At 34.9% G+C, this 27,767-nt stretch overlaps 1 protein-coding gene across 12 annotated transcripts in view; it reads right to left on the bottom strand.

Moving 5' to 3' along the window:
• Positions 1-2,513: 2,513 nt before the first annotated feature.
• The window catches only part of Csp (Cysteine string protein), a 50,269-nt gene continuing 25,015 nt past the window's right edge, over positions 2,514-27,767 (bottom strand). For 7 of the 12 annotated variants that reach the window (XM_067130835.1, XM_067130833.1, XM_067130837.1 and 4 more), the window contains 3 exons: positions 17,627-17,715; positions 10,636-10,784; positions 2,514-3,899 (listed from right to left, as the gene is read on the bottom strand). In XM_067130835.1, coding sequence (XP_066986936.1) covers positions 3,859-3,899; positions 10,636-10,784; positions 17,627-17,715 — 279 coding nt within the window. In that variant the 3' untranslated portion in view covers positions 2,514-3,858. Of the gene's footprint in view, positions 3,900-9,088; positions 9,167-10,635; positions 10,785-17,051; positions 17,106-17,307; positions 17,362-17,626; positions 17,716-27,767 lie in introns of all 12 variants that reach the window. The other 5 variants (XR_010857714.1, XR_010857716.1, XR_010857713.1 and 2 more) reach the window with 2 other exon arrangements.

Raw genomic sequence — 27,767 nt, 5'->3', positions numbered from 1 at the left:
GGACGCTCGCTACCACAAACTGATTTGAATTTTCTTGAAAAACATCTTCAAAATACCAAATTTTCCCAAGAAAAGGTTAAAGCAGCAATGCAACCAAAATATGAAGGCCTGCAGTGGTAACAAAGTCGAAAATTTCTTCAGATAAATTCAATCAACACCCACAAAGATCAAACTGAGCTTCTGGGTAAACCATATAATAAAGAAAATGGACTTGAATCATCTTTTTTGAGTGAGAATACAGTTATCACTATTCCCTTCCAGACTGACAAAATAGGTAAAATTTACGCATTCGAACACTGCACTTGCATATAAAACAACTTTACAAGCACAAATGTTTCTGTGATATTGAACAGATTAGGAATTAACTATGATTAAATTTACAATTACCATCTCACTGCACTGATCATAAGGAATTTTACAAATTAACAGGGCAGAGTCCATAGAAAAAGTTGGAATGACAAAATACTTTTAAAGTTTTCTTCTTAACACCTGATAGGCTTGGTTTCTGATTGACCATTCATTTAATTTTTTTCTACACCCTCCTTGATATTTTCTATATTTATATATTTATGAGCTGTGTCAATGGATACCCATAAAAAAAAATGGCAAATCAATTCCAAAACAGACAAGCCATGATTTTACTGCATACTTTCGCACATCCCTTTGATGTACACAGAACTTGAGATAGGAGGAAATATTTTATGGAGATAATTGCTAGACTTACCAGAGTGAATACGTTGAATAAATGGAGTATAAAATAATTAAAATAAAAAGGGTACTCTTACAATCTTATATAAAGTAAGTGTAAGGTTAAGTTCATGAAGGGTATGAACATGTTTATAAGAAATGAAGCAGATACTGACAGAATTTCTAAATTTCATCGATCATCACATGTCTCACCCACTCTCTTTAAATATTACAATGCTTCTATATTCTTTTGATGTTTGAAACGAGATACATTCGTGCACAGATATAAGGATGACAACAAACTGCCAATTCCATGTATATCAAACATATTTTCTTCAACCCTAGGTTGAACTTGAGACAAACAACATATGTGTAACAGTCACTATTCCACAACTGAATTACCAAAGCCTCTGAACTGCAGGTAACAAATTTAGTACATCCATAACTATTCAATGAAAAATAACCTAAAAATAATTGGCATTCCATTTTTATTGATCAGTGCATCAACTTAATACTTGAATAATATCCTGGGCAAAGAATTAGATACTTAATAAATAAATTACAGAATTTCACGGCATTATGAGACACCAGGAACAAAAACAAAATCTATGACGGGTCTACGGTAAGAAATATACAGCTGTGAAGGTGAGGGCAAGGGGTATTCATAAACAGACATTGAAAATACAGTGTAACTGCAATTTCACTGAATCATTTGAGGGAATAGACTAGGAAAACAAATTCATTTTAAAAAATAAGACAACTACTTGTTATTATAGAAATACTGTACACTTTAATGAATCTTAACGTCACTAACAGCAGGCAAATTATTACTGCATGTGGTGACCACTAAATAAAAAAAACCTATCAAAGAAAACTAAACCATCCCATTTCAAGGAAGCAACAAATGCAAGATGGAACAAAAGTAACCACAATGACTGTGGGTAAAGTCTGGTTAAAAACTTCTACACTTGTATAAAGCCAAGTGGAATGCTAACTCGCCAGAAATGGCAACAAACTGATGGGTACTATATTTATTTCTCCCGAAACTAATTTACTTTCATATTAGTGCTCCTTCTAGGTAAGCTGTTAGAAAACAAAATGCAAACACTATTCTTATGATTTTTTTCACCACAGCCTTACAGTTATATATGCGAACAATTGTAATTTATTCATAATCTGAAAATTCACTCTACAGAAGACCAGGACCATGATAGGGAGAAACTCAATAACCTAGGACCCTGCATGGCACTGCTGTACAGAAAAAAATATGTATTAAGCAATAAAAGAAAGGTCTATAAACATGGGCGCTATCAATGATGCTAGCTCTGGAATAAGATGGCCATTTATCAATTTTTTTTTTTGTTTCTTATATGAAAAAATCTACAGCTCTGTTAAAATGGAGTCCGCAAAATAACAATCCCAATTCCTATTTGTACCTCGCTGATGGAAGAGATTAAGAATTTGAAGGAGAGATAATTTCAACAGCATACGCAACTTGCAAACATAATATTCTTTTAAATCTTGGAAAATTTGATGTACTGCAAACCTAACAAATATTCTGTGAAGAAGAAAAAGCAAGGTAAAGCACACTAGCATGTTCCACATAAATCATGACAGTTTCCGGCCCACTTTACATACAAGAAATCCATATCACATACTGAACATCAAACACCACAGAGAGCTAATCAATCTAGCTGAAATTTAAAAATGTCAAACTGAAAACCCGATTATGATCCAAATATGAACTAGACCTCTTCACCCTGTATTACATCTTTTACACAAAACTAGAGTATAAGGATATGATTTTCAACAATAAACAAGAGGTGTATAATTTAGACTGTCTTAATAAACTATATCCACAGGTTGAATTTGTGAAATACAAAAATATGATTTGCAATAACAATGAAAGGAACTATAAACATGCCAATCTCTGTAACATTTAAGGTAAAACCACAAATGACAAATTTTTAATTAATTTGTATGTTTCATAGCTAACAAACCTGCGGTCTTAATGTAAGGATAGATCACTCAGTAGATCTCTCAGCCAGGTATATCCCAGGCAAGAGGAATGCAGTGGCTGACAAGCTAAGATGTCAGGGTCAGGTCTTAGGGACAGAGTTGTCTCTGCATCAGGAGATAGCGGACAGGATCTTCCAACTATGGGGAAGGCCCATGACAGACCTGTTCGCTACAAAGTTCAATAGGAAGCTAGGGTCTATTGAGGTCTATTGTTTGGTGTTCCAGACTCGTCCTATCCTTACGTTAAAACCCAGGTTTGTTCCGCATATGAACAACCCATCTTTTCTATTCCATCACAGAAAAAACTTTAGAACCCTTCGTAAAAACTAAGACAAAATGTCTCCTCTGACAAACACAGAGATTTAATACTTATGCTACCACAGCAAATAACATTGTAAATCAAAGGCAATTGTTGTTATACACCAATACTAAAGACTACGTTCACTCGGCAGTACTTTTTCACTGATAATGATCAACAGCAAGCAATAAAAAAAAAAAATCTGCCTGCCAAACACAAGAGTTCACAAAAATCCCCTTTCCTAAATGAAACAAAATTTAATCGAATCAACTGAAGCAGAAAATTCTGCAACGTCTCTTAACACTGGTTTACCCTCGCCAGGTCCAATTCACATGGAGGGACCTACCTTCTCTCTCAAAAAAGAAAACTGAAGAATCAATATCCGTTGCTACGATTATATTAAAAAGAAGCTTCAACTATCTGGCCTCTGTAACTGAAGGGATCGAGTGAGTATTAAAGACCTGACTTAAACAAAAAATCTCAAACAAGTGTGTATGTGTGTGTCTGCGCATGCACAATTATGAAAGTAGCGAATGCCCTTTTGCAAGAAATATGTAACATCTTTCAACAAATTATTGTGGTTTCATTTAACAAATTCACACGAACTGTTAATCATTACATTCATATACGAGTTGTGACCAGAATTTCATGCTCTTCAAGAAAGAGAAATCAAGATCATTTCTCCAAAATATAACTCACTGAAATTCTGTTCCAACTTTGAATCCTGGCAACTGTCTTGCAAACCACTTTATTTCCACTCATCATGGCAATGCTGAGGAATCATATCTAAGGATTAAAATTGTATTTTCAAAATAATTAAAAAGATGCTTCCTTCGAAGAGATCAGGTAAATCTTTAATACTGACCATGACTTGGTGATGCATTCTGTGACATTCCTGAAATGAATACGACAACAGTATGAGAAAATGCTATACAAAATATCATACGTTCACACAAATGCTTATACTTTTACTAACTTCTCAATAACAGTGTTCTTAGTATCTCCTGATACAAGAGACTACTAAATAAATAGTCTTACAACAAGTAGCTTACATTAACTTCGACAGTTGGCTGCTCGGGCCTTGCTGAATATATATACTGTCTACAAAAACATTAAAATTAAATGCGTCCATAACACTTTACTGCTGAAAAATTGAGGTTTTGGACAGACTGTTTCCTATCGGTTATTTTGAGAAATACATCTCAATCCAATCACATTAGAGTCACAACAAAGCTGATGCTGACAAAATACTTGTTGATCTTGAAGGTCCCTGAGTTTCCACTGATGCTTGTACTTGTGATCTTTTTAAAGTCCCTTAAATCTGACATGCCAAAAATTCCAGCTGAAATAACTTGGTCAATTTATTCTAAAAATTCATGAAAAAATTCATTTACTACATATGGTTACTTTAAGACAAACTGGAACAAGGTTACCATGAGCAAATAGCACTGTTGTTACTCATAAACTTTGGTAGCCATCACTACTGCTATCCCCAAGTTCAAAGTACTAGACTTTACAGCAATCACAGCTATGTGATCTTGCATTCACATAATTATTCTCGGACCAAAAGAAGATACTTACCTGCTACAAAATCTGACCAAATTAAATTTTGATATGAATGAGTTTAAGAATTGACATTCACATACAGCAATAATTAAATTTCATGTAAATTAGTCTGAAATGAACTTCCAAATGTCAGGCCACTGAGAATTTGTCTTTCACCGCAAGGCACATGTGAAGCAAAGTGGAGCTAAACAACAAATGTAAAGCACACTACAATCAATCAATAAGCTAAATTACCTTGCCAGGATATCCACTAGAATAAAACTATTAAGCAGGTCAAGCATGGCACTTTTGTCTATTATCTCACCTTCATTGTTAGAATTAATTACCATGTTGTGTTTGGTTAGTTTAAAGATGTTGCCTATAGTTTTTCTTTCATTTGGTGATCAAATATCTTTCAAGCAATACTGCTGAGTTTTATATTTCTAATATTAATTTCCATTCCCAAAAAGGGATCAAATATAGATCAAGATTGGGTCTTGTCTGAATTTTCTTATTTTCTTTGTTTTATGAACTCCTAATTATGTTTAGACTTTGATATACTTGATATAATCTTTCCAATTTAAATGTTGGTCAAAAATGATACCCAAATATTTAACACTATTGCACATGTTTATCTCTTCATTATAAAGATATAACTTAATGGCTTGCTGCTTCAACCATCTTTTGTCTTTGTAGAAGACAATGCCATTTGTTTTATTTATCGACAACTTGAAACCTACTGAATTAGTCCAAGTGGTTATATTATTTGTTGCTATATTAAGTATTCTTTGAGCATGTCTCGGAGAATAACTTGAATAATATATTGCAAAATCATCCACATACAAACTATTTTGTGCATCCTCGGGTATTGCCAGGGCAAATAAGATGCAGCTCAAAACACTGCCTTGAGGAATACCCTCCTCTTGTATGTAGGAATTCGAGTATGTATTTTCTATGCGCACTTGAAATGTACGATTTGTTAAAAAATTGTCGATAAATATCGGAAGGTGACCTCGAATATCGGACCTATGGAGTTTGTGCATAATATTGTACCTCCATGTGATATCATGTGCTTTTTCTATATCAAAGAAAATAGCCACTATCAGCTTTTTTTTTTCAAATCCTTTTTTAATATGATCTTCTAATTGAGTTAATGGGTCTAGTGTAGATCTACCAGCTATTGATCCCGATTGGGTAGGTGATAAAATTGAGTGTTTTGTTATGACACTTGTTAATCTCAAACTAAACATTTTCTCCAACAGTTTGCACAAGCAACTTGTTAGTGATACTGGCCTATAATTAGTGGGGTTGCTAGGGTCCTTTCCTGGTTTACTGATGGGTACGATTATTGCATATCTCCACCTAGTTGGGAAGACATGCGTTAGCCATATATTATTATATAATTTTAATAAGAATTCTTTAGCTAGTGTAGCTATATTTTGGACATTTCAAAAGAAATCATAGTCTGACCCGGAGCTGATGATCGACATGATTTCAGGGCAAAATTAAGTTCACCCATATTGAGTTCTTGATTATAATCAAGGTCCTCATCAGTTTCAAAATTAAGTGTATGATTCATTTTTTTGTATTCTAATTCTTTTGAAGTGTTCATCTAAATTAGAGTAAGTGCTTATATCTTCTATGTTTTGCTAATATATTTGAAATATCTTGTAGGTTATGATTTAGTTTGCCATTATATTGTACTGGGCTTCTAGGTGGTCTTATATGTTTACCACTGACTTTATGAATTTTGTGCCATATTTCCGTAATTGAAGTATTTGGTGACAACTCTGAAATATAATTTTTCCACGATTGAGCTTTTTTGAATATTATTGTTTTTCGAAATTTTGCATTATATTTATTGTAATAAAATGGTTTAATGTAACCAATGGTTATATTTATAACTATTATCTTTAGTTTGTTTATATTACAAGGGCCTTTATTAAGGGTGGTTACTCTAGACTTTAGTCTATTTAAATTACATGCTAGAGTGTGTTTGGTTTGATTTAAGAGAGATAAATTGTTAGACCACCATGGAACGGGGGATATATTAGGGGTTGAAGACGTTTTGGGGATGCATTTATCTCCAGCACTGATTACAAAACTGGAAAAGAAATCATTTGTGACATCACCGTTTTGATTTAGTGGAAAGGGAGGGATATTTCTAGTTTGTAAATTATATTTACCCCAATCAGCTTTCATTAAGTTATATTTTATGGGAAATGATTGTTTTTTGTTGTTTAAATAATTCAAAACAATTGGAAAATGATCACTTGTGTATGAATCATCTAGGACATTACATTCCAATTTTTCGATCAATTCCAGTGAGCATAATGAAATATCTATTGAAGAGAAGGTTGAATGAGTTTTTGAGAAGTACGCTGGTGAATCACTTTCAGTCAGACAATGTAAATTCTGAACATTTATGCAATTCTCAATGTTTGTCCCGACCTAGTTACTAGCATGTGTGCTGTCCCATAATGGATTATGGCCATTGAAGTTGCCTACTATTAGTTGGGGGGCCATTTTCACTATTTAGTATTTGTGGTAAATCACTAAAGTTTGAGTTCAAATTTGGCTGATTATATAGATTTAGTATAGAGATGATTTGATTAAATTTGTCCCCTTGTGGACACAAAATGTGAGGCAGGTTTCACACTAATGGTAAATGAAAGTTCCAATTAGTAAGCACAGCAAACATTTATGATGCCTGCACAATACCTGTACATCTCTATTGCATATGACCATTAGCACTTATACATAAAAAATGGGAGAGTTTTTTACAACAATGTGACCAACAAATGCCCAACTTCATGATCAGTGTGACAGGAGCTGGAACACAGGCTGAGATTTCACAGAGCGAAAAAGCTAGGGCATGTGGTAAGGAGGGATGAGGAACTGTTTAATCGCAGACAAAACAATTGTTTAATCGCAGATATGTCAGTAGCAAGACGAAAATCACGGATAAAGAGCGTAAGTGAAGACTTAAACCAAATGGCAGTTCTGGCTCAAGGTGTACAAGACAAAACGAGAAAGTCAGGAGAACTCATTCGTGCATAATCCAACATCAAAAGCATAAATGATGACGTGAAGAAATTCATAAAACAAACGTCAACGAACATGACAAACAAATCAAAGGGCTCCAATTTACCAATGATTAATATGACATGCAACAGTAATCCTTCCGAACTGCACAACACACAAAAGCATTACTGGGAGATATTTGATATTTGCGTTGTCTTCTGAATAAACTATACATGAACTGAAGATAGTTTAGGCCTTATACTATTTCCCAACCTAGCTACGAACATATCTGTAGCACAAATATAAATGTAACAAATGAAAAGGCTTTCAAAAGAATGAAAGAACACTGGTCAACTTCCCATCAGTGTGTTTGGTATTAGCTTCAAATGCACTTTTTTTTTTACCATAATGCTCTCTATGTACACATGCATAACATCTCAATTAAAATAACTAAAAAACAAATGGAAAAAAAGCAGTGTTAATTATTGGCAAGCTTCAAAAGAACACAAAATAAATGTAAAAGAATATAATCAGCAGTATCAGGCCTTGAGGAAATACAAAAGGTATTTACATACAATATGTCAACTCCAATCTTAACTAAATACTACATGGCTTACATCAGAGTGTATAATAAAACGAGGACATTTCTCTTACGGGGCCAGCCATTTAAGCCTAAAAACGATTCCATGGTTTGGTTAAACAACTCAGGAGTACTAATTTTCATAATGTGTCTAATGTGTCTAAGCAAATTAAAACTTACAAAGGTTTCCTTTTATTTGTCACAGATATACACACATTGCTCTAGTCCAGGAAAAGAACTTATCCATTCTGCTATTCTTTGGTTCTAATATAAAGACAAGTTCTTCAGTACAGAATACCCACTAATTATTCTATATTCAGCTATCCATCCCCCTTTCAATGACTGATTAATGAATTGACTCATTGAAGGTTCTGAAGCATTCCACATTACAATGACTTTAACCAAATTTTTAGCCTCACAAACATGTATCACAGGCTATAAAATTAAAAGTTATAACAATCCAAATGATGACCTAAAATTTAGCAACTTTCAACCTGAAAATCTTTATTTTGAAAAAATATTCTTTCCTCCTTCACCACTGAATAAATTTTAGTGATACTCCTTTCAGCATTACCATCACTAACAAAATAGTATAATGGCCAAATAAATAATCTACCCATCTCTCCCTTTAAAAGGGTGGCTGTTGTTTCCTAGCAAACGTTGAATTTAATGTCCTACCAACATCTGCAACACCTCACAATGTGTGTGTGTGTGTGTGTAATCATCTGTGGATAAAAAAGAAGAAAAAAAAAAAAGATGGCAGTGAGCAAGGGGATATGGACTAATGCACAACTGGGTTTTCTTTCTCTACAGACATCAGTATGGTTCTTTTGCTGAAGGTAACAGATTCACATTGCCAGTCATCTAGTCCCATACTTGAACTCAGATAAACAGTGCTGCACTGAGCAAATTGTTGAGATAAGAATATCACCTACCCTATGTAACACCAACAATTTTTTTTATGGTTCCTTGTCCTCCGCAACTCTTCACCTTAACTGTTTAAGGCTCAGTGGCTGTAAAAGCAAACACCACAAAGCTACAAAACTACACATAACACAACATTGAATAAAAGTCATAAGGTTTGTGAACACACTGTAAACATGCCAACAGCAAGATTTTATACAACAGTAAGCCATGACAGGTAAATGGCTCGATAAAAGATCTTAAGCAAGGCCATTCTCCTTTTAAAAGATATGTTAAAATGATAGTATAATATAGCCTTGTAGATAAAAAATTTCAGTTACTACCATCACCAAAGTAAAATACCATATTAAAATATACATTGGAAGGTTAATTTCAAATCTTGTATATGCCACCGTACAAGTCAACTCAACGAATATGTTGACCCCTAAAATTCTGAGTTATAATATGGGTTACGTCTCATAATCCCAAAATAAGTTTACTTCCAAATTAAGGCAGCGTATGTTCCATCAACAACTGCATTTTCATATTTCATTACTGACCATGGATAGGCTTAAGTTTTTTCATTTTACTCAAATGTGGGGTAAGCCTACCAGCTACCTATTTTTACTCATGAACAGATCATGGTAAAGTACTACAAACCTATTATAAATATTGTATTGGGATAGTCTTTAAGTTTTCAGGGGAAGCAAACAAACTGTCTTTTCATTAAAAATCTCACTATTACAAATACTAAAGTTAATAAATCGATAATAGAGAGAGCTGTGCAGGATAATTCTCAAATTTTAAGTACATTAAACCAAAGAAACGAAAAGGTAATTAGCATGTACAACTTGGAATAATTATACAAGCCAAGGTACTAGATTACACTACTACTACGAGAGAATTCATAGGTTACCAAATAAAAGTAGTTATTATTTTTCCCTCTGAATTGCACCAACAATTTTAAGCTCGTGATGTAAGTTGTCCCCATTTTTGAGAATTTTTTTTATTCCTGAAATGTCAACTTGGTACGCTTGCATATACGGTATGTAAAAAAACAGAAAGTATAAGGTTGCTGGAAACCCAAAAGTAATACAATACTAGAGGACATTGGGTGTTAATTTAATTTGTAAAGTAATGCAATCAACAGGACTGAACACAAAATAATAATGCGCATGTAAATAAAAAAATGCCTCATGAGGAACTCAGTCGCGAGAGGAAACTGTAAAGCAACAAAGTGTACCATGTCAAATAAGCATTATTAACTACTTTCTGGGAATCTAATTCTACAGGACCTAAAAATTATTTAAAAAAATGGAAACAACACCATGTCATTAGCAAGTCTGTCATGTGTAAGAACTGTAGGCCACGAAAATATCAAAAGACAAAACCCATTACACTATTTGTTTTAAAAGTATATGAAACTTCCAGCTACAGCCACACAAAAGTAGCAGCATAATCATGCCAATACATTTTCAACTATTAAAACATGAAATACAGTTACAAGCCATTACACCCCTTCAGGGGAGAGTAAACGCAATTAAAAAGGGTTCATTTTCAAGAACTGGACGCTACTTACCTGGAGTGTAAGTGGGAAGATTGCTAGTGTTTAAGGAAGTATTCTCTGTTGCATTGGCGGCAGCAGCAAATGGATTGGTTGGGTTAGGTGAGGGCTGTGGTGGTGGCATACCAAACACAGGCTGCCCTGGTGCACTTTCACCGTTGGCCCTACAGTATAATCACAGTTTAGAACTCATGAAATGCCAAGCTACCTAGTGAAATGGTAATGCAGTTAAAATCTGACTCGGCAATGATCTTATATTAGTTTTTTGGTTCAAACTGCCCCTCAAAAATTAATCACTAAAATAAAAGAAGTAAAAGCATGAGTGCTGTACATACGACATTGGTTATGATTAGCAAATATACAGCCCACATTAGGCAGATTGAGATAATGATTAAGTCTAATTAAAAACAAGTTGTTGAAATCAACTGTAAAAACCTGAAAAAAAGAGAGCTAAAAACTGTTTTTCACTTGTGTAGTACAATGCTTAGAAGAGTACCAAAAGAGTTAGCCACGAAAAAATATATAAATATATATCATCACATTATCAAAAGAAGCAAGCTAGTTGTTCCAAGGATATATTTTAGTATACATCATACTCAAAGAATAAAGAAGGCCAAGATAACATAATTTCAAGGCAAAATTTAGAATGTCATCCATTTCTAAATGCCATACCATACTCATCCTTCTCTTGGTAAATGCCATCTCATGAATGTCATAAAATAATAATCCACCACTTGATTAATAATTTGCATTCCATGTTAAAACAGCAATGCCTCTCAATCCTGGGATAACTCTAGATTAGCTAACTTACAAATTGTACCATTATTACTATACATGTGCAATTTAACCTTCAGACTATAAACCATAATGTTACCTGTCAATAGTAAAACTATACTGTAGCATATCATTTTAACTCAGACCTGGGTAGCTGTCTAATTTACCCATAAAATGAACAAGGGTAGATATATCTTATTACAATAAAAAAAATTTCTACAAACACATTAATCATAAACAGTCTTACTCAACGTTTAGGGCACCCAGCCACAGCAACCTGATAATTCTGAAAGGGAAAAGTCCCAATGTGCATGCCAAGGTCATGACAACTGACCCACATGACAAGGTGTCATTCATCTGCACTAACCTCCATCCTTCTTCCTTACAAACCCATTATTCATAATACCCTGAATCCATTTAAAAGGGAAAGCAAGCAAAGAGGAGCCTTAGATGAAATGAGTTTACCAAGGTAAACCAAGTCCAATTCATTTCTACTAACAAGGGGCAGTGAAGCAATTAATAAAGCATCTTGAATCACTGGAACTCCCTTTTGGAAATCACATTCACCAAGCACATGAAGTGTAAAGGCAGGTACTCTAAGAAAGTCAGGCTGCCTTAGGTGCCATAGGCATGAGGGATGACATCTTGACGAGAATGGGGATGAGTGACTCAGATCCCTCCCAACTGGAGAAACATAAATGGTAAAGATAATCAGTCTGAAAAATAAATAACACATTTACGCTTACATCACCCACGTAAAATGCGCCAAGATGCTCTGACAACGACAAAAGTTCACTCAAAGGATAGCAGCAGGCTCCATATTGTGCTTAAAATCAAGTAAGATCTGCTGCTAGATGGCCTGTTCTGAAATATTTTAATAAACTCATGAAATGACTTCCCAAAGTCAACATGACACTGAATTCTGTGAGACTGGAAGATTCTTGCAACCCGTGTGAAGGAAAAAAAGTGAGGCAGAAGGTCAGAAATCACTAGGAGGCTGAAATTTGGCTAGGAACACTGGGAAAAACAAATGGCCCATCAAAGACAAATGGGTGGACTAGAAAACTAGCCCAATAAGGCATGGATCTCACTGACACATTTTAAAGCAGCAATGTCAGTGAGGAACACTATCATGATGGTTATATCCAAAAACAAGAAGTCCACACAAGCCTCATACGGTGGTCAAGTGAAGCTGATAAGTACCTATGCCAAAGTCCAGTTTGGAGGTTTAATGGTCACTGACACAGAACTAGGCAAAATGACACACTCAATCTGAAATGTTGCTATCATTCTGTAAGTATAAGCCATACTGGAGGAAGACTGAAATAAAAGCAGATCAATAACTCGTAACCCCTTCCCAAATTATCCAGTGTATTTTCAGTCATCAGTAATGTGTAAGAAATACACTAATGAAACTCCAGCCCTTAATTATCAACCTGTTTTCTCAGCCTTTTCTGTGTATGAAGATAAAGAGTCTAAATCCCACTTTCATTACCAAATGGTGTCAGCAGTTTTGTTTACACAGAACAGCTGACTCAGAGAGAGAGCAAATAAGCCCTTGTCAAAGATTCATCTTGTTCTCTCCCTATTTTATTTACATCAAGAATAGTGAAGTAAATGACAACAATAATTTTGGAAACAGAGGGCCCCATTTATGACAGCAATAGACTGATACTTCATCAAGTGAAGGTGAAAACAAGTATGCCATATTTAAGGGTTAGAAAAGGGTGTGGCAATTAAGGGTTAGAAAAGGAAAGCTGGTTGTGTGACTTTCCAGCCTCCTTCCACTTTCATAATAGTAGGATTTACACTAATTTTGATACTGATATGATCATTAGGAAGCTAACATTTTACCTCCAAGGCTGCATATCTTGCAGAGATATATGGTACACATTTTTGCAGATCTTGTTACTACTTTTTTCCATGGATCGTTCTGATGACTCGATTTTAAATTACTGAAAGTTATATTTTTCCTTGTATAATTAGTAGATTGGTCAGAACACTGACCATCCATTGAGATACTACCCTGGGACTAATGCCCTTCTAAGGCTGGCAAGAGAGTCTGAAGTAAGACTATCACTCTATGTGAGGCATTTTCCTTTTGCCCTCAAATATACCAATTAGTCCGGCATGTTCTCCATTCGTCAGACAAACACTGAACATAATAAATATTTCCAGCCTGTGGGTTATAAATCTCAACATGAGTTCATGACCAGTCAACAACCAGGCTTAAGCCCCAAGGAAAGAGGGTGAGCTGCACTCGTCAGTGAGTGCACATGGAACTTGTCAACATCATTTGCTCTGAGGTAACCAAAAAGTGCAAACAAGCTCAGTGGTATTATAATTTCATGCAATATGCCCAGATTTTCAACAACCATTCCATTTTACATTCTTAGGACAAAAGGGAACTCAATCTCTCTCCCATTTCTGATTTATGTGACTTGGCCATCTGTACACAACAGAAAAATACTGCGTAAGTTCTAGAAAGAAAAAAAAAAAAAAGCCTAGGCCAGGGTAAGAATTTAAAGCAACTGAAAAACAAAAAAAATATATCCTGGGCTAATTTAATATTAGGATTAAAACATATTAAAAAAAGGATGAAAACAAATTGATAAATACCTGGCAAAAACTGTAATAAAAAAAAATAGGATCTGTATATCCCTTTCTTGCACAAGAAATTATCCCACATGCTTCAGTCCTTGAAATGAATGAAAACAGAAGTCAAGAGATAATATTGCACATGCACAGGCAGATCCCAGAGTCTCAAGCAGCTGTACACCTTATTTGTATCGTCTCATCACCGAGCTCCAAGAAATAATGAAGGTATAATTTTGTTTGCAAGAAAGTTATATTTGTCTCACCATCAACCCATTACTTGTAATTATCTCAAAGCTCAATTCAGGTGCGATGAATTAAGCTTCCAAAAATCCAAAATAAGCTCTACACTTGTAGGAACTGCATGAAAGCTCCGGGGAATCATCTTAAGCAGTACTAAAATCTGTCTCACCAAAGACAAACAAGGAGTTGTTTTTCGTAAGATATATAATCTGATACATAAGAGCAGCCCTAAAAGGTTTGCAGTCCAATCTTCTGATTTGCGAGTTCCTAATCTTGAATTCCTACTATGCAACATATTGTGATACACCACAATAAGCACAGAAGATTCACAATTATGCAAACTAGTCTTTGATAGCCAATATGATAGCCTTCCTAAATAATAACTGCAGCCCTTCAGTTCCACAATACCACTTCACGGTGGCAATGCAACAACCACATACACAATAAAAACTCCACTGATGCCTGCCATCTTGTAAATATAGTGATAATAACGCTACTAATCATAATATAAGTAGCTGCATGATAATGTACACAATTGAAATTTCAAAAGAGCACAGACCATTTTAGTGAATCAGATTTAAAGTAACATTTTTAGACAACTATCTTGATTAAAAACATTTTGTAACTTAATATCAGTAATTAAAATATGTTTTACTATACAATATACAGTATTAGAAACAAATGTAGGCCATAGCTCTTTTCCAAAATTATAAATGAATGAAAGGTGTACTGACAATATTTTATCCTCCTTTTAACACATTCCATTACAACATGAATCATGGCTAAACCACATGATCAGATGAAAAAAAAAACAAGATCTCATTAGCTTTTGCATCTTGGAATAAGTTTCTGCATTTTTATTTTCATGATTCAGTGAATTGAATTCTTTTTATTTGTTGCAGAGTACTGTTAGTGTACACTACCACAAGATAATTAAATTCAACTAAGAGACAAGTCCAGTGTTCCTTGCTTAAGTAGTTTTGTGGTAGCTTCAATGAGCAACTGGTAATTATAGCATGAATGGAAAAGTACATCATGTGACTATAAGTTTGTAAGTTAACTTTCTGGAATATTTTGATTATGGAGTATGTAGTAGCCATTCTTTAAATCTTGCCAAAAAGTCAACAAAAAAATAGCAAACAAGTATATCTCAAGACAACAAAAGTGCTATGCCTATGAAGTTTCAAAACCACAAGTATTCCAGAACACTATAAATTTATAAGGAAAAAAAAAAAACCACAGGACTTTTTGGGCCAAATTATGCATATTAGCAGCAAACCCTTCCCTCTGCACAGATACCTTAGGTAATCAAGCAGGAAGCAGCAGATGGGATATAACTTGACCCCAAACATATGCTATAAAGGTTATCAGTACTGTCCACATTGAAATGCCAAAGGCATACCTGTAAGCACTTACTCCCTATACAGAAAACACACTATTTGGACCGTAAGTGCAACATAATAAAAAAATTATTTTTTATAAAGGAAATCATTGCTGAATCCATACCACAATACTTCATTACTTTTATTACACACTTCTGATCTATTTGTGGAATAGACAGCACAGAATTTACGATATGATAGCATACAATACAACATATATACATATATATTAAATATATATATATATATATGACTCCTTTGACCTAATTTTGGAATTTGGGTACAATACTAAACTTTTCCTGCCTGTCACATTAATCTTTCTGGTTCAAATACCGAACTTTTCCCAGATAATTCTACAGTCTCTTAAAGCACAGGTTTAAGAAAGATCTAAAATACCAAATTAGGGTTATAGCTAACAGATGGTATATATTCATACCAAAGTAGGATTATAGGTAACAGAGGGTACACATACTGTTACCAAATTACGACTATGACTAACAGAAGGTATATACTCTGTCTTTACACCACAACTGGGCAGCTTTTCCAACAAAAGGGGAGGCAAACTGATCACTGGTCAGTAGAAACTACTTTTCTCTTTGTAAAAGCACATACCTATGATATTCCACTTAAGGGACAAGGTGGTCTCTACGATGCGAGACTAAAGTCCAGTTCTCTAAGCGACATGCAAGCTCAAAAGCATGGCTGAATATGACACTTAAAACTAAACATTTACATATCAAAACATCTGAATACCAGAGATAATCTGGACTTGTAACGTAGTACAACTGCAATCCCACATTCACCAGAACTCATACACATTACATGAAGTTACAGTACAATCTGGAGAAACTAACATTATGCTTGTGGACTAAATTCATTCCGGTCATGTTACGCATTCTAGACGTCTCCATGGCTCTTTCATGCGTCAATGCAATATCCATCAGTCCGAATTTAAATGTCAATTTAAATTCTACTCCATACGACTAAGCTGCAAACACTCTAAAACAAGGAATTCAGACCACACACACATTAACTGAAAACATCCAGTTACAACTTGTTTCAATCTTCTACTGGAATGGAAGACCTGAATATATTTAACAAGCCATTCTCATGTAAAAGGCACCCAGACATTGCCAAATTTTCATTGCAAAAAGACGGTCTCAATTTTAAAATTTTTGTCAATAACCAGGAACTGTGATTCAGAATGGCTCAACCCTCCTCCACTCATAGGTGGTCCTCAATTTTCATTTCAAGGAAGAAAAACTTTAAATACAAGCAATCTTGTAAGTCCTCATGGTCATCACAGAGTGAAATCTGATGTACAGTTTTTAAAAGTAAAATTTTTTACAAATGATGTCACACTTGATAATAAAATTTAAAAGAAGGTTATGACTAAATAAGTAGTAATGCCATTCCATTCATTCACGAAAAGTATACCTGAATGGATTAGTAGTAGAAGATTCGGATTTTTCCTCACTTTTCTCTGCTTGCCTGTTAATTGTCAGTAAGATGAAAAGGCTTCCTATAATTCTATTAACGAGCTTAGAAATTGAATAAAATAACGTGAGGCCTTTCATAGCAAGATTAAACATACCAGAGATTAAAAAAGTACTTAAATCATAGTACAATGAACACAAATATATAGCGACATAATGCACTTGGGTAAGCAGTGATAAATCCAAGACAAATATACCTGAAAGGGTTAGTAGTAGGGTGGGAATCTTTCTTTTCCTCACTGCCAAGTTGCCTGTAATTTGCAAAAGATATATTGTCTACAATAAATAAAATAAACAATGAAATGCATGCTAAGTCTTTATTCCAACACTGAGAGCTCACTGTGTCCAAACTGTAAGAGAAAATTATTTTAAATACTACATGCCAACAATGACTAAATAATGATTATCGTGAGTAATTTACAATACTGATGATCTCTAAAAATAATGTGACCCTATTTCTACTCCCCTCACATAAGTTCTAAACCCAGTAACATTAAATCACTCTCCTACCATTACCTGAAAGGATTAGTTGAAGGTGGTGGTTGCGAAGTGATGGGCTCATCAGCCTGCTTAGCTCCATCTACCTCTTCGTCATCCAAGTCCTCCTGGAAGATGTTCCAAAGAATGAGACAACACCCAATATCCAAATTCTTTACACTAATAAAGAATTAACTCTTTCCTGGCACTGACATACAATATCTCTTCTAACATACATTAATATGAAAAATATAATTTACACATCAGCAAGTCTAGTGGGTCACTTGTCTATATTTCATTTGTGATCAAAGTATCTTCCTACAGGAAAAAATTCAGTGAAGAGACTGACTGGTTCAGTTGGTACAGTGGGTAAGAAAAAGCAAAACCAGTAACTCTTCAGCATACTGCAACAGATCCAAATTAGATGCAGGATTAGGGCCACTACTTACAAAAGCACTTTTTTTAAATCATTCAGTTAAAAGTGGAAATAGACCCAAGACCTTCCCATTAAAGATATAAAACTACTTTGATTTAAAAATTCATCCAAAACCTTCTTTATGAAAAATGTGTGACCTCAATGTTCCATTACAGCAGTAATACAAAGAAAGACCTTCATAGGTTTTGAAATTGAGCACGAAAACTAGTAATACTACTAAATACTGAATCATCTTTGCTTTGTGTGAAATCTAGATGAGGGGAGGATTACTTGCATATTTTACACCACATACAAAATGCACTCTTAAAACATTTTTCAAATGTTTAGAACAAGCCCTTAACACAAAGCTATACCTGACTGTATGCATACATAAGAATTTCCTGACTTCAAATTCTTCAAGCTTGAAAATAATACATCGCTCCATAAAGAACAAACTCATAGGGTACAACTGCTGATCCGGTGCTTAAGTACCTTACGTATTTGTGACATGCCACTTTAAAGCACTTCATGTAACTTGGCCAGCGTGTTTTATGTTTTGTTGTCGGCCTTCATACAACTGGTAAGCATAACCATTCAGAAAGCAGTGATGTTATGTTTTAATGCATAACTACAATGAAAATTTAAGTTCAAATCACTTCCAGACGATGCTTCGTAAAGAGCTGACGACTTACCATTATAAAATTTACAAAACATCCTAATCTAACCGACTTAAAATTTGTTACTGTGTTGTATGTTGCATTCATCAAATGTGCTCATGTATACCTGTACAATGTAAAACCATATAAAATCTCCCTTTTCAAGAAAAGACTGGACATGAAATGCAATGACTAAAGTTCATTTTTGCAAAATTATCACTTTATTTACTGAAAGGAACATATGTTTTTTTTATTTTACTGAAGTAAATATATGCAGCGATTAATTTACTAAAATCATACAGCACTATACAGTTTTCAAATGCTTCAAGGGTCTGGCCTTCTCACAGAAAAATACTAACAGTAACAGAAGCCTTATAGTGGAGCCTATGAATGAGAATTCAAGGTATCTGTATCCCACAGCCAACACTGATGTCATACACTGTAATTGATAACCCAAGCACACAGTACTTGTATTTCATACTAATATGCAATTTCTTGTTCCCTACTTCCTCTATTGGCAAAAATAAAAACTTCATTTCTATTTTCTGCTGCTCAGGCGCACTGCATACATTGCTCCCCTACTGTACAAACTGATATGCTTTTCAGTTACTCAGAGTTAAGACTGAGGACCCTATGGAACAGCCTTCTACTCAATAAAATCTATGTGGAGGCTGCTGCCTGAGGGTCCATTAGGTTTGCTCCCTCTAGCTGAAGGTGTGTGTGAATAACAATACTATATTTGTGAGTGGTACTTCCCATCTACCACTAAAGGACATTCGCCTGATATCTTCTGAAATGTGAACAGGATGACTATCTGGCAGATGCCATCAGCCATCACCTGAGAATTTGGAGATGCTGAGACCCTGTCTTAGCTCAGGTGGCTGTAAAGAACCAGCTTTTTCAAAGAGACGAGCTGTACGATCAAAGGTTTCCATGTATTTCCTGAATTTTCCATTTCTAGCTAAGTGGTTGTTGTCAAATGCAAAAAGGTTGATTTCTCATGTTTACTATGCAGGACAACCTGAGTCAATAAAGATTTAATTTTAAGTCTGATATGGATAATTCAATAATAAATCAGTCATCCAAGGATTTTTCGAGAGCAGCAAGGACACTCAAAAACTCCTACCTGGAACATGTTTTACGTTGCAACTTATTTATAATCTTTGGCATTACATAAATACTGGGCTTCCATTTTACTGGGGCACACATTTAGTTGTACACATTGTTAAATTAGTAGCAGTGCTGAAGAAATGAGAAAATACGAACTTTAGGATCTGAGAGATTGTAAGTTGATGGCACAAGTGTAAAGGCCAGTTTCACAAATCATTCAGAAATCTTGGCTTAAACTAATTTCCATGACTTAGTAAAAATGGAAGCCTCCAATCTGGTAACCCAACACGCTGACATTTATACATAACTTGGGGAAACAGCAAACACCTTTGAAACAATTTCTACATGAATTTCTTGTTTTTAAAAATAATGACATTGGTTTCCATCCTTAGGTAAGAAATAAGCACTAACATAAAACATCCATTTCTGCTAATAAAACCATCAATACATGTGATCAAATTCCAGTTCATCAAAATACTATTTTTTTCATTTATAAGACACTAACTGTCCCCTTACATCTTCAAAATTTTCAGTTAACTGAAGATAGTTAATTCGTAAGATTCAATCAACCATTTAAAACCATCACTTACTAATATATGTAAGCATTAGAGAAGCTTCCAGCAGTAGAACTATCCAGCTAGTTTCAAATAAATTCCAGTTATATAGTATTAACATAGATGAACAAGGTCAATAACATGAATAACCAGTACTTTTTTTTTACACAGGCCTAGACATACTTGCAACATATTTTGGAGGATATGAGATTTTTTTGGTTTTGCTTATTTTTCATCACTGAAGAAAAGAATAAAACCAGAGGGAATGAGCATACAAGAATTGAATTTGGCATCAATTTTAGACTGATGTTAAAACTCAATGGGACATTAAGCACAAACAGCAAACTAGCCTTCATAATCTAGGTACAGTAGAGGTGTCATAGCCTTTCACTGGAAGTGGTGTCTTCAAAACTATGGTTCCCATATGAAAAAGTAAATCTGATACTTCATTTTATCACATTCACAGGGAAGCAATCAAACCCCCTTTGGAAAAAGTAATAATGGAGGCTTCCAAGGAACCCACAAAATGCCCAAGATACATTTGTTAATGCATTAAACTACACTATCAGTCCTCTAGTACTGTACGTGAAATAAAAATCACTAATCTTATGGAGACATTGTCCCCTTCTGAATTAAGATTTAAATGGCCTTTCAAAAATATTGAAATGTATGTAAGTTCAAGAATGTTAATTCTACACCATGAATATTAAACTTATCAGTCATGAAGAGTATGTGGTGGTAAGCCCTGCATAATTATTTAGGGATGACACTCCTAACTCAATGATGCTTAGAACTACTGCTGTGGCGGTTACGCATTGGGATTTTACACAGCCTAAAGAAATTCTACACTATACAATAAACTTTTTACCAAATTAAATACTTAAAAATAAACCCATAAAACTAAGAGATTTATCAACATAATCAACTGTGCAGTCTTAAGCATGCATATCCACAACACATGCCAAATACCAAGAGCATGTGACACTTACCTTTCAAGCAAGAATTGCTTTCGGTAAATCCTTTCAATGCTACCATAGATGTATGTTTGAAAAACAAACTGAATGAAACTCCATAGAACAGACTAAATACTGTATGTTTTTCCATTTAATATTCCAACACTTTCAGTAACAAAATACTGTAATGCAGAATTAACATTCGTGAGGATGTACTCGGTAATAAAGTACAGTAATGCAGAATTAACTTATTACTGTGAATGAAAAGAAACTGGGGAACTTTCAGATAAGTCCTTCAATTATAGAACTCACTAAAGGCTAGAGAACAGTACCCAAGAGGTATAAGTGAATGTTATTCATTTTAATGCCTAACGGGCTTCTACCAAAAAAATTTCTCTATTCTATACAGTAATCCTCTTTTCCACTTTTCCATATCTGCACTATTTTTATCTGTAGTTTATGTACCTAACAACTAAAAAACTGCTAGTGTAGATAAAACCACAATAGAACGGTCTCGAGTGGGAGCAAAAATACTGTTTTAATAACCATTACTTAGCCAGGTGAGCTACCTCAGTACTGTGCTTAAGACGCCTGGCTTCATGCTGTTCCTTTGGGATTGTAAGAAGGGGAAATAAGTCACAGACTTTGGTGTGGGGGAGAGAAGTCTGCAAACTGAATTGCCATCAGTTCTTCTTGCTGGCAGAACATGAGATCTGACCTTTAGCACAAGGTAGTAAGTGCATCTGCCACACAGTGTCTTGCATTTGTTGATATGTCCTCTTTGCTAAGACTCATGGTGAGCATCGTGAGGTGCGACAGCTCCTCTTAGACATTGTACTCAAACAGAATACTGGTGTAAAAGTCCATGCTTGATAGAACATGGAAAGGGCAGATTAGTGCAGTGCAGTATTTTCCAGAAAAGGGAAATACCATTAATCTCTCGAGTTAACTCTTGGTCTCATTTTTCTATTTTATAGTTCCATGTACCTATATAGCATTCATTACTTTTCAATAAACTGTACACATACATCACTACAGTTTAAAGTTTTTATGGATCCTTTGTGTGTGATCATACAGTAAGTACTTGCTACAACAGACATCTCAAGTGAGACAATTTAGATTCATTTTATTCTACAGTGCTGTGGATTCTGTAGGTTTTACTGACTTAATAAGTGCTCACATTGCACAGGCTACAAAAACTGCAAGGTTAAGCTAGGCTCTGAGGTACCGAAGAGCATTTCTAAGTTTTTTGCACCTCTGGACTGAAGTCCAGTTACTAGAGATTACTGTATGTCGTTTTTTGCACCTCTGGACTGAAGTCCAGTTACTAGAGATTACTGTATGTCAAACACATAAGTGGTACACAGTAGACAACACAAACTTGTAGTGTCTAAAGAGGTTATCTTAATACCAAGTTTAAAGTACAGGGCATGACATTTGGAACACCTTGCATTCTACACTAATTTATGATTTAATTATAACTGAAGCACATTAGCAGTTATTACTGCCTCAAAAATACAATGTAAAAACGCACCATAACCATCAGCACATCTGTTGTAACTTTCATAATTTTAACAAAACTACTAAAACATTTTCACTATTCCTCATGATGTGAACATGTGAACATGCCAAAGAGGTTGTCATGAAACATATAGATGACTGTTCACACAAAGGTGATGGACCTTAAAAATTTCATCCTGTGATGAACTATTCATAACAACAGTTTGTTTGCAAGGAATACTAAAACCTAAAATTGAAAAGAAAATAAAAAGTTGAGTGGTTTCATTTCATGCATTTCTTCCAAAATTGTGAAATGAATATGGTAAAAACAATATAACACTGAATTAATGTATCCTCGACTACCTGGTATATAGTACATAACGCCCACTATCTGTACCAGCCAAACCTACCTAGAACAAGAAATGGCTGAGACAGTCATGAATTGATGACATTAAGCAGTGATTAAATGAGGTAAGCTGGAAGTGGATACTAACTGGCGGTACGAGTGAAGGAGGTGGTAGGGGATCTACTTTGCACTGTATTTAAGGTGAAGATTATGCAATTTTTGCACTGCATATAATGTGAGGGTTATGCAGTCTTTGTATTGTACATAATGAGATGACTGTGGTTTTTGGGCTGCATATGAGGTGAAGATTTAGCAGTCTTGTTCTGTACATAATGTGAAGATCATGCCATCTTTGGGCTGCATGTACGGTGAGGATTATGCAGTCTTTGTACTGTACATTACAGGAAGATTATGCAGTCTTCAGGATACATACAAGGTAACAATTATGCTGTCTTTGTACAGTACATAATGCGACGATTATGTGGTGTATGGGCTGCATATGAGGTGAAGATTGAGCAATCTTTGTACTGTAGAGGCTGTGATGATTATCCTGTCATACGCTTAACTAACTTGAGCCACAGCCGTCAAGCAACCATAGTATAGTAGCACGCAACATCTATCTTGCTCACACCTTTATGACAGATCTAATTCAATCCACTATAATTTCTAAATATCTTGTGCATTCATCATGAATACACTGATGGTGATAAATTCTGTTTCCAATACATTTTCTACACTTTAAAAACAAAAATGGTATTTTCATAATAAAATTAAGTTCATATATACAGTACTTACCAAGTAATTACATAGCTATACTTTCACTTGCGTGGCAGTTAAAAATTTGAAGTTCGCGGTAGCAATTCGTTTATTTATAGTGTAGGTAACTACCCCACCGTCTATCAGGGAACAATGGATACAACGTTAACAGCAACTGTCACCACTTTTGTGCTTAATGTCCATCAGAGGGGAGGAGGGAGGGCTTCTGATCTTGTAATTACTTGGCAAGTATATATGAAACAATTTTACTATGAAAATAGAATTTTCATATACATAACTTACCAAGTAATTACATAGCTGAATCCCACATTGACAGGTGGCAGGATAAATGGACATATTCTGTTCCAAAAACAATCAGATAAGAGGATGAATTTGCAACATAAAAATCTAGTAGCATTGATAAAATGCTTGTTGTAACCTTACCTGGTAAGAGAGCCCCAGTAAATGATTACTGCCTTGATCTGTGCTCATCTTGACCTGTAGCAACTTAGCAGAATGGCCGTGATAAGTCCCTACTTTTGAGAGGGGAACTTTGAATGAAGGAGACTTCCGAACACCCATAAAGCAAAACAGGAAAACTGCCCTTGCCCTGGGTGTAGTACCAAAATACAATAGACCAATAAAAAATAGTTACCAACAACAATAAAGATTAAAACCATCATACCACTACCACAGACTGGTGTGCACTCCAGGTATAAGTAACCACAGGCTCCCCAAAAACAACTTGACACCCAAAATTTCAAGGCGAAGGAGTTACGGATAGGAAGGGTTCCTTCCTATGCTTCCTCCCCCAATACTGAGACAGTCACCGATAACAGACCTAAGGTACTGCAATTTTCATAAGTCATTTCAATTTCTTTAAGATAGTGTGAGGCAAAAACGGAATTGCATTTCCAGTATGTCGACTGGAAGACAGATGAGAGTGACATACTATGCCTATAGGCATACAAACTGGCGACAGCTCTAATATCGTGTGCTTTCACCTTAAAGGAAGCTAGGACATCATCATCTATTTGAGAGTGCACACTGATGATCAGACTTCTATGAAAAAATAACAGAGCATTCTTAGACAACAAGTGAGATCTACTGAACACTCTTGTCCTCTACATTTTGCACAGATCGTATGACTATCTTAGGTTACTTTCGTCATTCGGGTCTTGCAACCCTCCCTACAATACCTAATACTTGACGAACTGGAATCAGACATCGTAAATAAACCGTAGAAAAACCACTACGCTAAGCTGAAAAGCTACCAAAATAATGGTTACTTCACCAAATCCTCGGGACAAGCAAAGAAAAAACCTCAAATTCAACCACCAAACCATTCAATATTGACAGTAAAGCCGGCAAAAAAGTAGTGACGATTGCTGTTAACGTTGTACCTTTTGTTCCCCGATAGAGGGTGGGGTAGTTACCTACACTATAAATAAACGAATCGCTACCTCAAACTTCAAATTTTTAACTGCCTCACGAGCGGAAAGTATAGCTATGTAATTACTTGGTAAGCTACATATATGAAATCAGATTTTATGGCGTCATCTGTAATTGCTGTATTACAACCAATGAATGAATCCATTTATTAATTATATTCAATGCCTCACTGACTGCAGTCCACAAGGAAAACACCAAATCTTGACACTATGTTGGTGATAAGTGGCACAAAAAAATTAACAATAAGACAGAAGGGAATTTCCAAGTTTCATGAAACTGTAGATTACTGTTCTCCAATTTTGTTAAATTGGTAACTGTAAATGGTCAATAGCATTTGGTGTCCTGAGAGAACACGTCTATGACAGGCCTGAGAACTCTTGTAAATTATAAGACATTCAAAAACCCCCATCAATATTTCTTTGAGATTCTACTGTTCTCTCCTTTTGCACTACAGGGCCATACCAATAACGTCCACTATATGATTATAAGTTCTGCATAATAATAAAATAAATAATTCTTATAAAATTAAAACCGAACAGTATTTTTTTTATTTTATATAATCAACTAAAATGATGTAAACTGAATGGCTAACAGTTTTCACTTCACAAAATGACACATAAATGTATGCATGCAAACCATGTTTATAACCATACTTGGTACCTGTGTGATACAAACATCACTGAACAAACAGAAAACCGCTTGTTTATATTACACAGACGTCTGTTTCCACTACACTATATGTGGTGGGGATGGTTGTTTGCTACCATGCAAGACCAACTGATTCATTAGATGATGAAAGAGGCACGGAGGCAAGCACTCGGTCAAAAAGAAATATGTCTCCTGTAACACCAAGCTTTCACTTTACGTAGTGGTTTCCAAGTTGCTTTCACTTCATGTAGTGGTTTCTAAGGGTTGCTTTCACTTTATGTAGTGGTTTCTAAGGGTATAAACCAACATGAGGAGGCATAAAAACAACGAAAGACTCTAGTGGCACACGTTCCATCTGTATACAGTACTGATGAAATTTGACTGTAAATCAGGGATTTATTGGGGGATAATGTCGTTAAAAAACTATGGCAAACCCACAAAGATAAAGTGTCTCAGGCAATATTAATTTCAACTGAGTACATTTATTGTCTCGTGTTTTCCACATCTCCCTAACATAACCAACCTGTGAAAGGCTCCCATACAATAACAATCTGGGAGGCTGGTAGAGAATAATTGTCATGGTAAGACGAAATGACAAAAGAGCTAACATAAGCCAGACTGATTACTCTAAAACTCTCATAAAAAGATCTACAACTATTTATCAATGACTACGTTCGAGGAAAAGATGTATACACTACGGTAACATAAATGACATAAATTTCATAGTTAAGGTGATTTAATTAATACACTGATATAAAAAGTACAAGATGCCCTCCATAAAAAGAAGAAATATACAATACTAATAATATATAACTTCACTAACAACTTTAAGGGTAAGCACAAAAACATGAAGAAAGAAATCCAAAAAATAAAATGTGACCTGAATAGCTTTATTGCAAAAAATGGGTGAGAAGTCATGTGAAAAAACAGTGGACAGCCAGTAATTAATCATATGAATAAAAATGTCAAAATATGTAAATGCCACTGCATTCTGATCATATGAGCCCCACTGCAACATTATGAGTGCTTTTTGTACGTCTGAGGACTAAAAACTACAGCCTCTCCGATTAACTACCAAGTACGATGCCAAAAAAGTGTACAGTAAACTAAAAACAAAAAATGAAAAAATATATAGTGCCTGAGCCATAAAGTACTTGCTATTCTCCCTTTCTCAGGAATATTTTTCATAAGAGTAAAACAATGATTTTTATGATAAAATAAATTTTTTAGGTACTTAACCTCTATCACTAGCTTTATCTGTGGCTACTCAGTACAGGGTAACTATTGGGAGCGTTTGTTAACAACTGTTCCAATTTTAACACTTGTCGAACCCACACTACTAATAGAGAGTAGGTTTCACCTCAAAAATGATGATTATGATAAAATAAATTTTTTAGGTACTTACCCTCTATCATTAGGGTGGGTTCGACGTGTTAAAATTGAGATAATTCTTAACAATCGCTCCCAACAGTTATCCGGCACCAAGTAGCCGCAGATAAAGCTAATGATAGAGGGGAAGTTTCACCTCAAAAATAAATTACATAATTTCTAATTGTGTGTACATGCACCAATAAGTGTTTACTGCATTCGTTGACACCCAATAACTTGAAATGATAATAGTTTAAAAAAATATCCTATATAGAGGATGAAGGTAAAATACAAAATATTATTTACAGTATGTATAAGGTTCCTGAATTGCAAAAGATTCTACATAGTATACCATGACTTTTTTGAACAGCTAACATAATATTCACGATGATTTCATATAGCTATAGTAAGAATGGAATGGA

This window comes from Macrobrachium rosenbergii, chromosome 29, assembly GCF_040412425.1.
Source record: "Macrobrachium rosenbergii isolate ZJJX-2024 chromosome 29, ASM4041242v1, whole genome shotgun sequence".
In the NCBI taxonomy this organism is placed as follows: domain Eukaryota; kingdom Metazoa; phylum Arthropoda; class Malacostraca; order Decapoda; family Palaemonidae; genus Macrobrachium; species Macrobrachium rosenbergii.
Note: the sequence above shows the minus strand (reverse complement) of the source record. Positions and strands in the feature narration are given on the sequence as shown.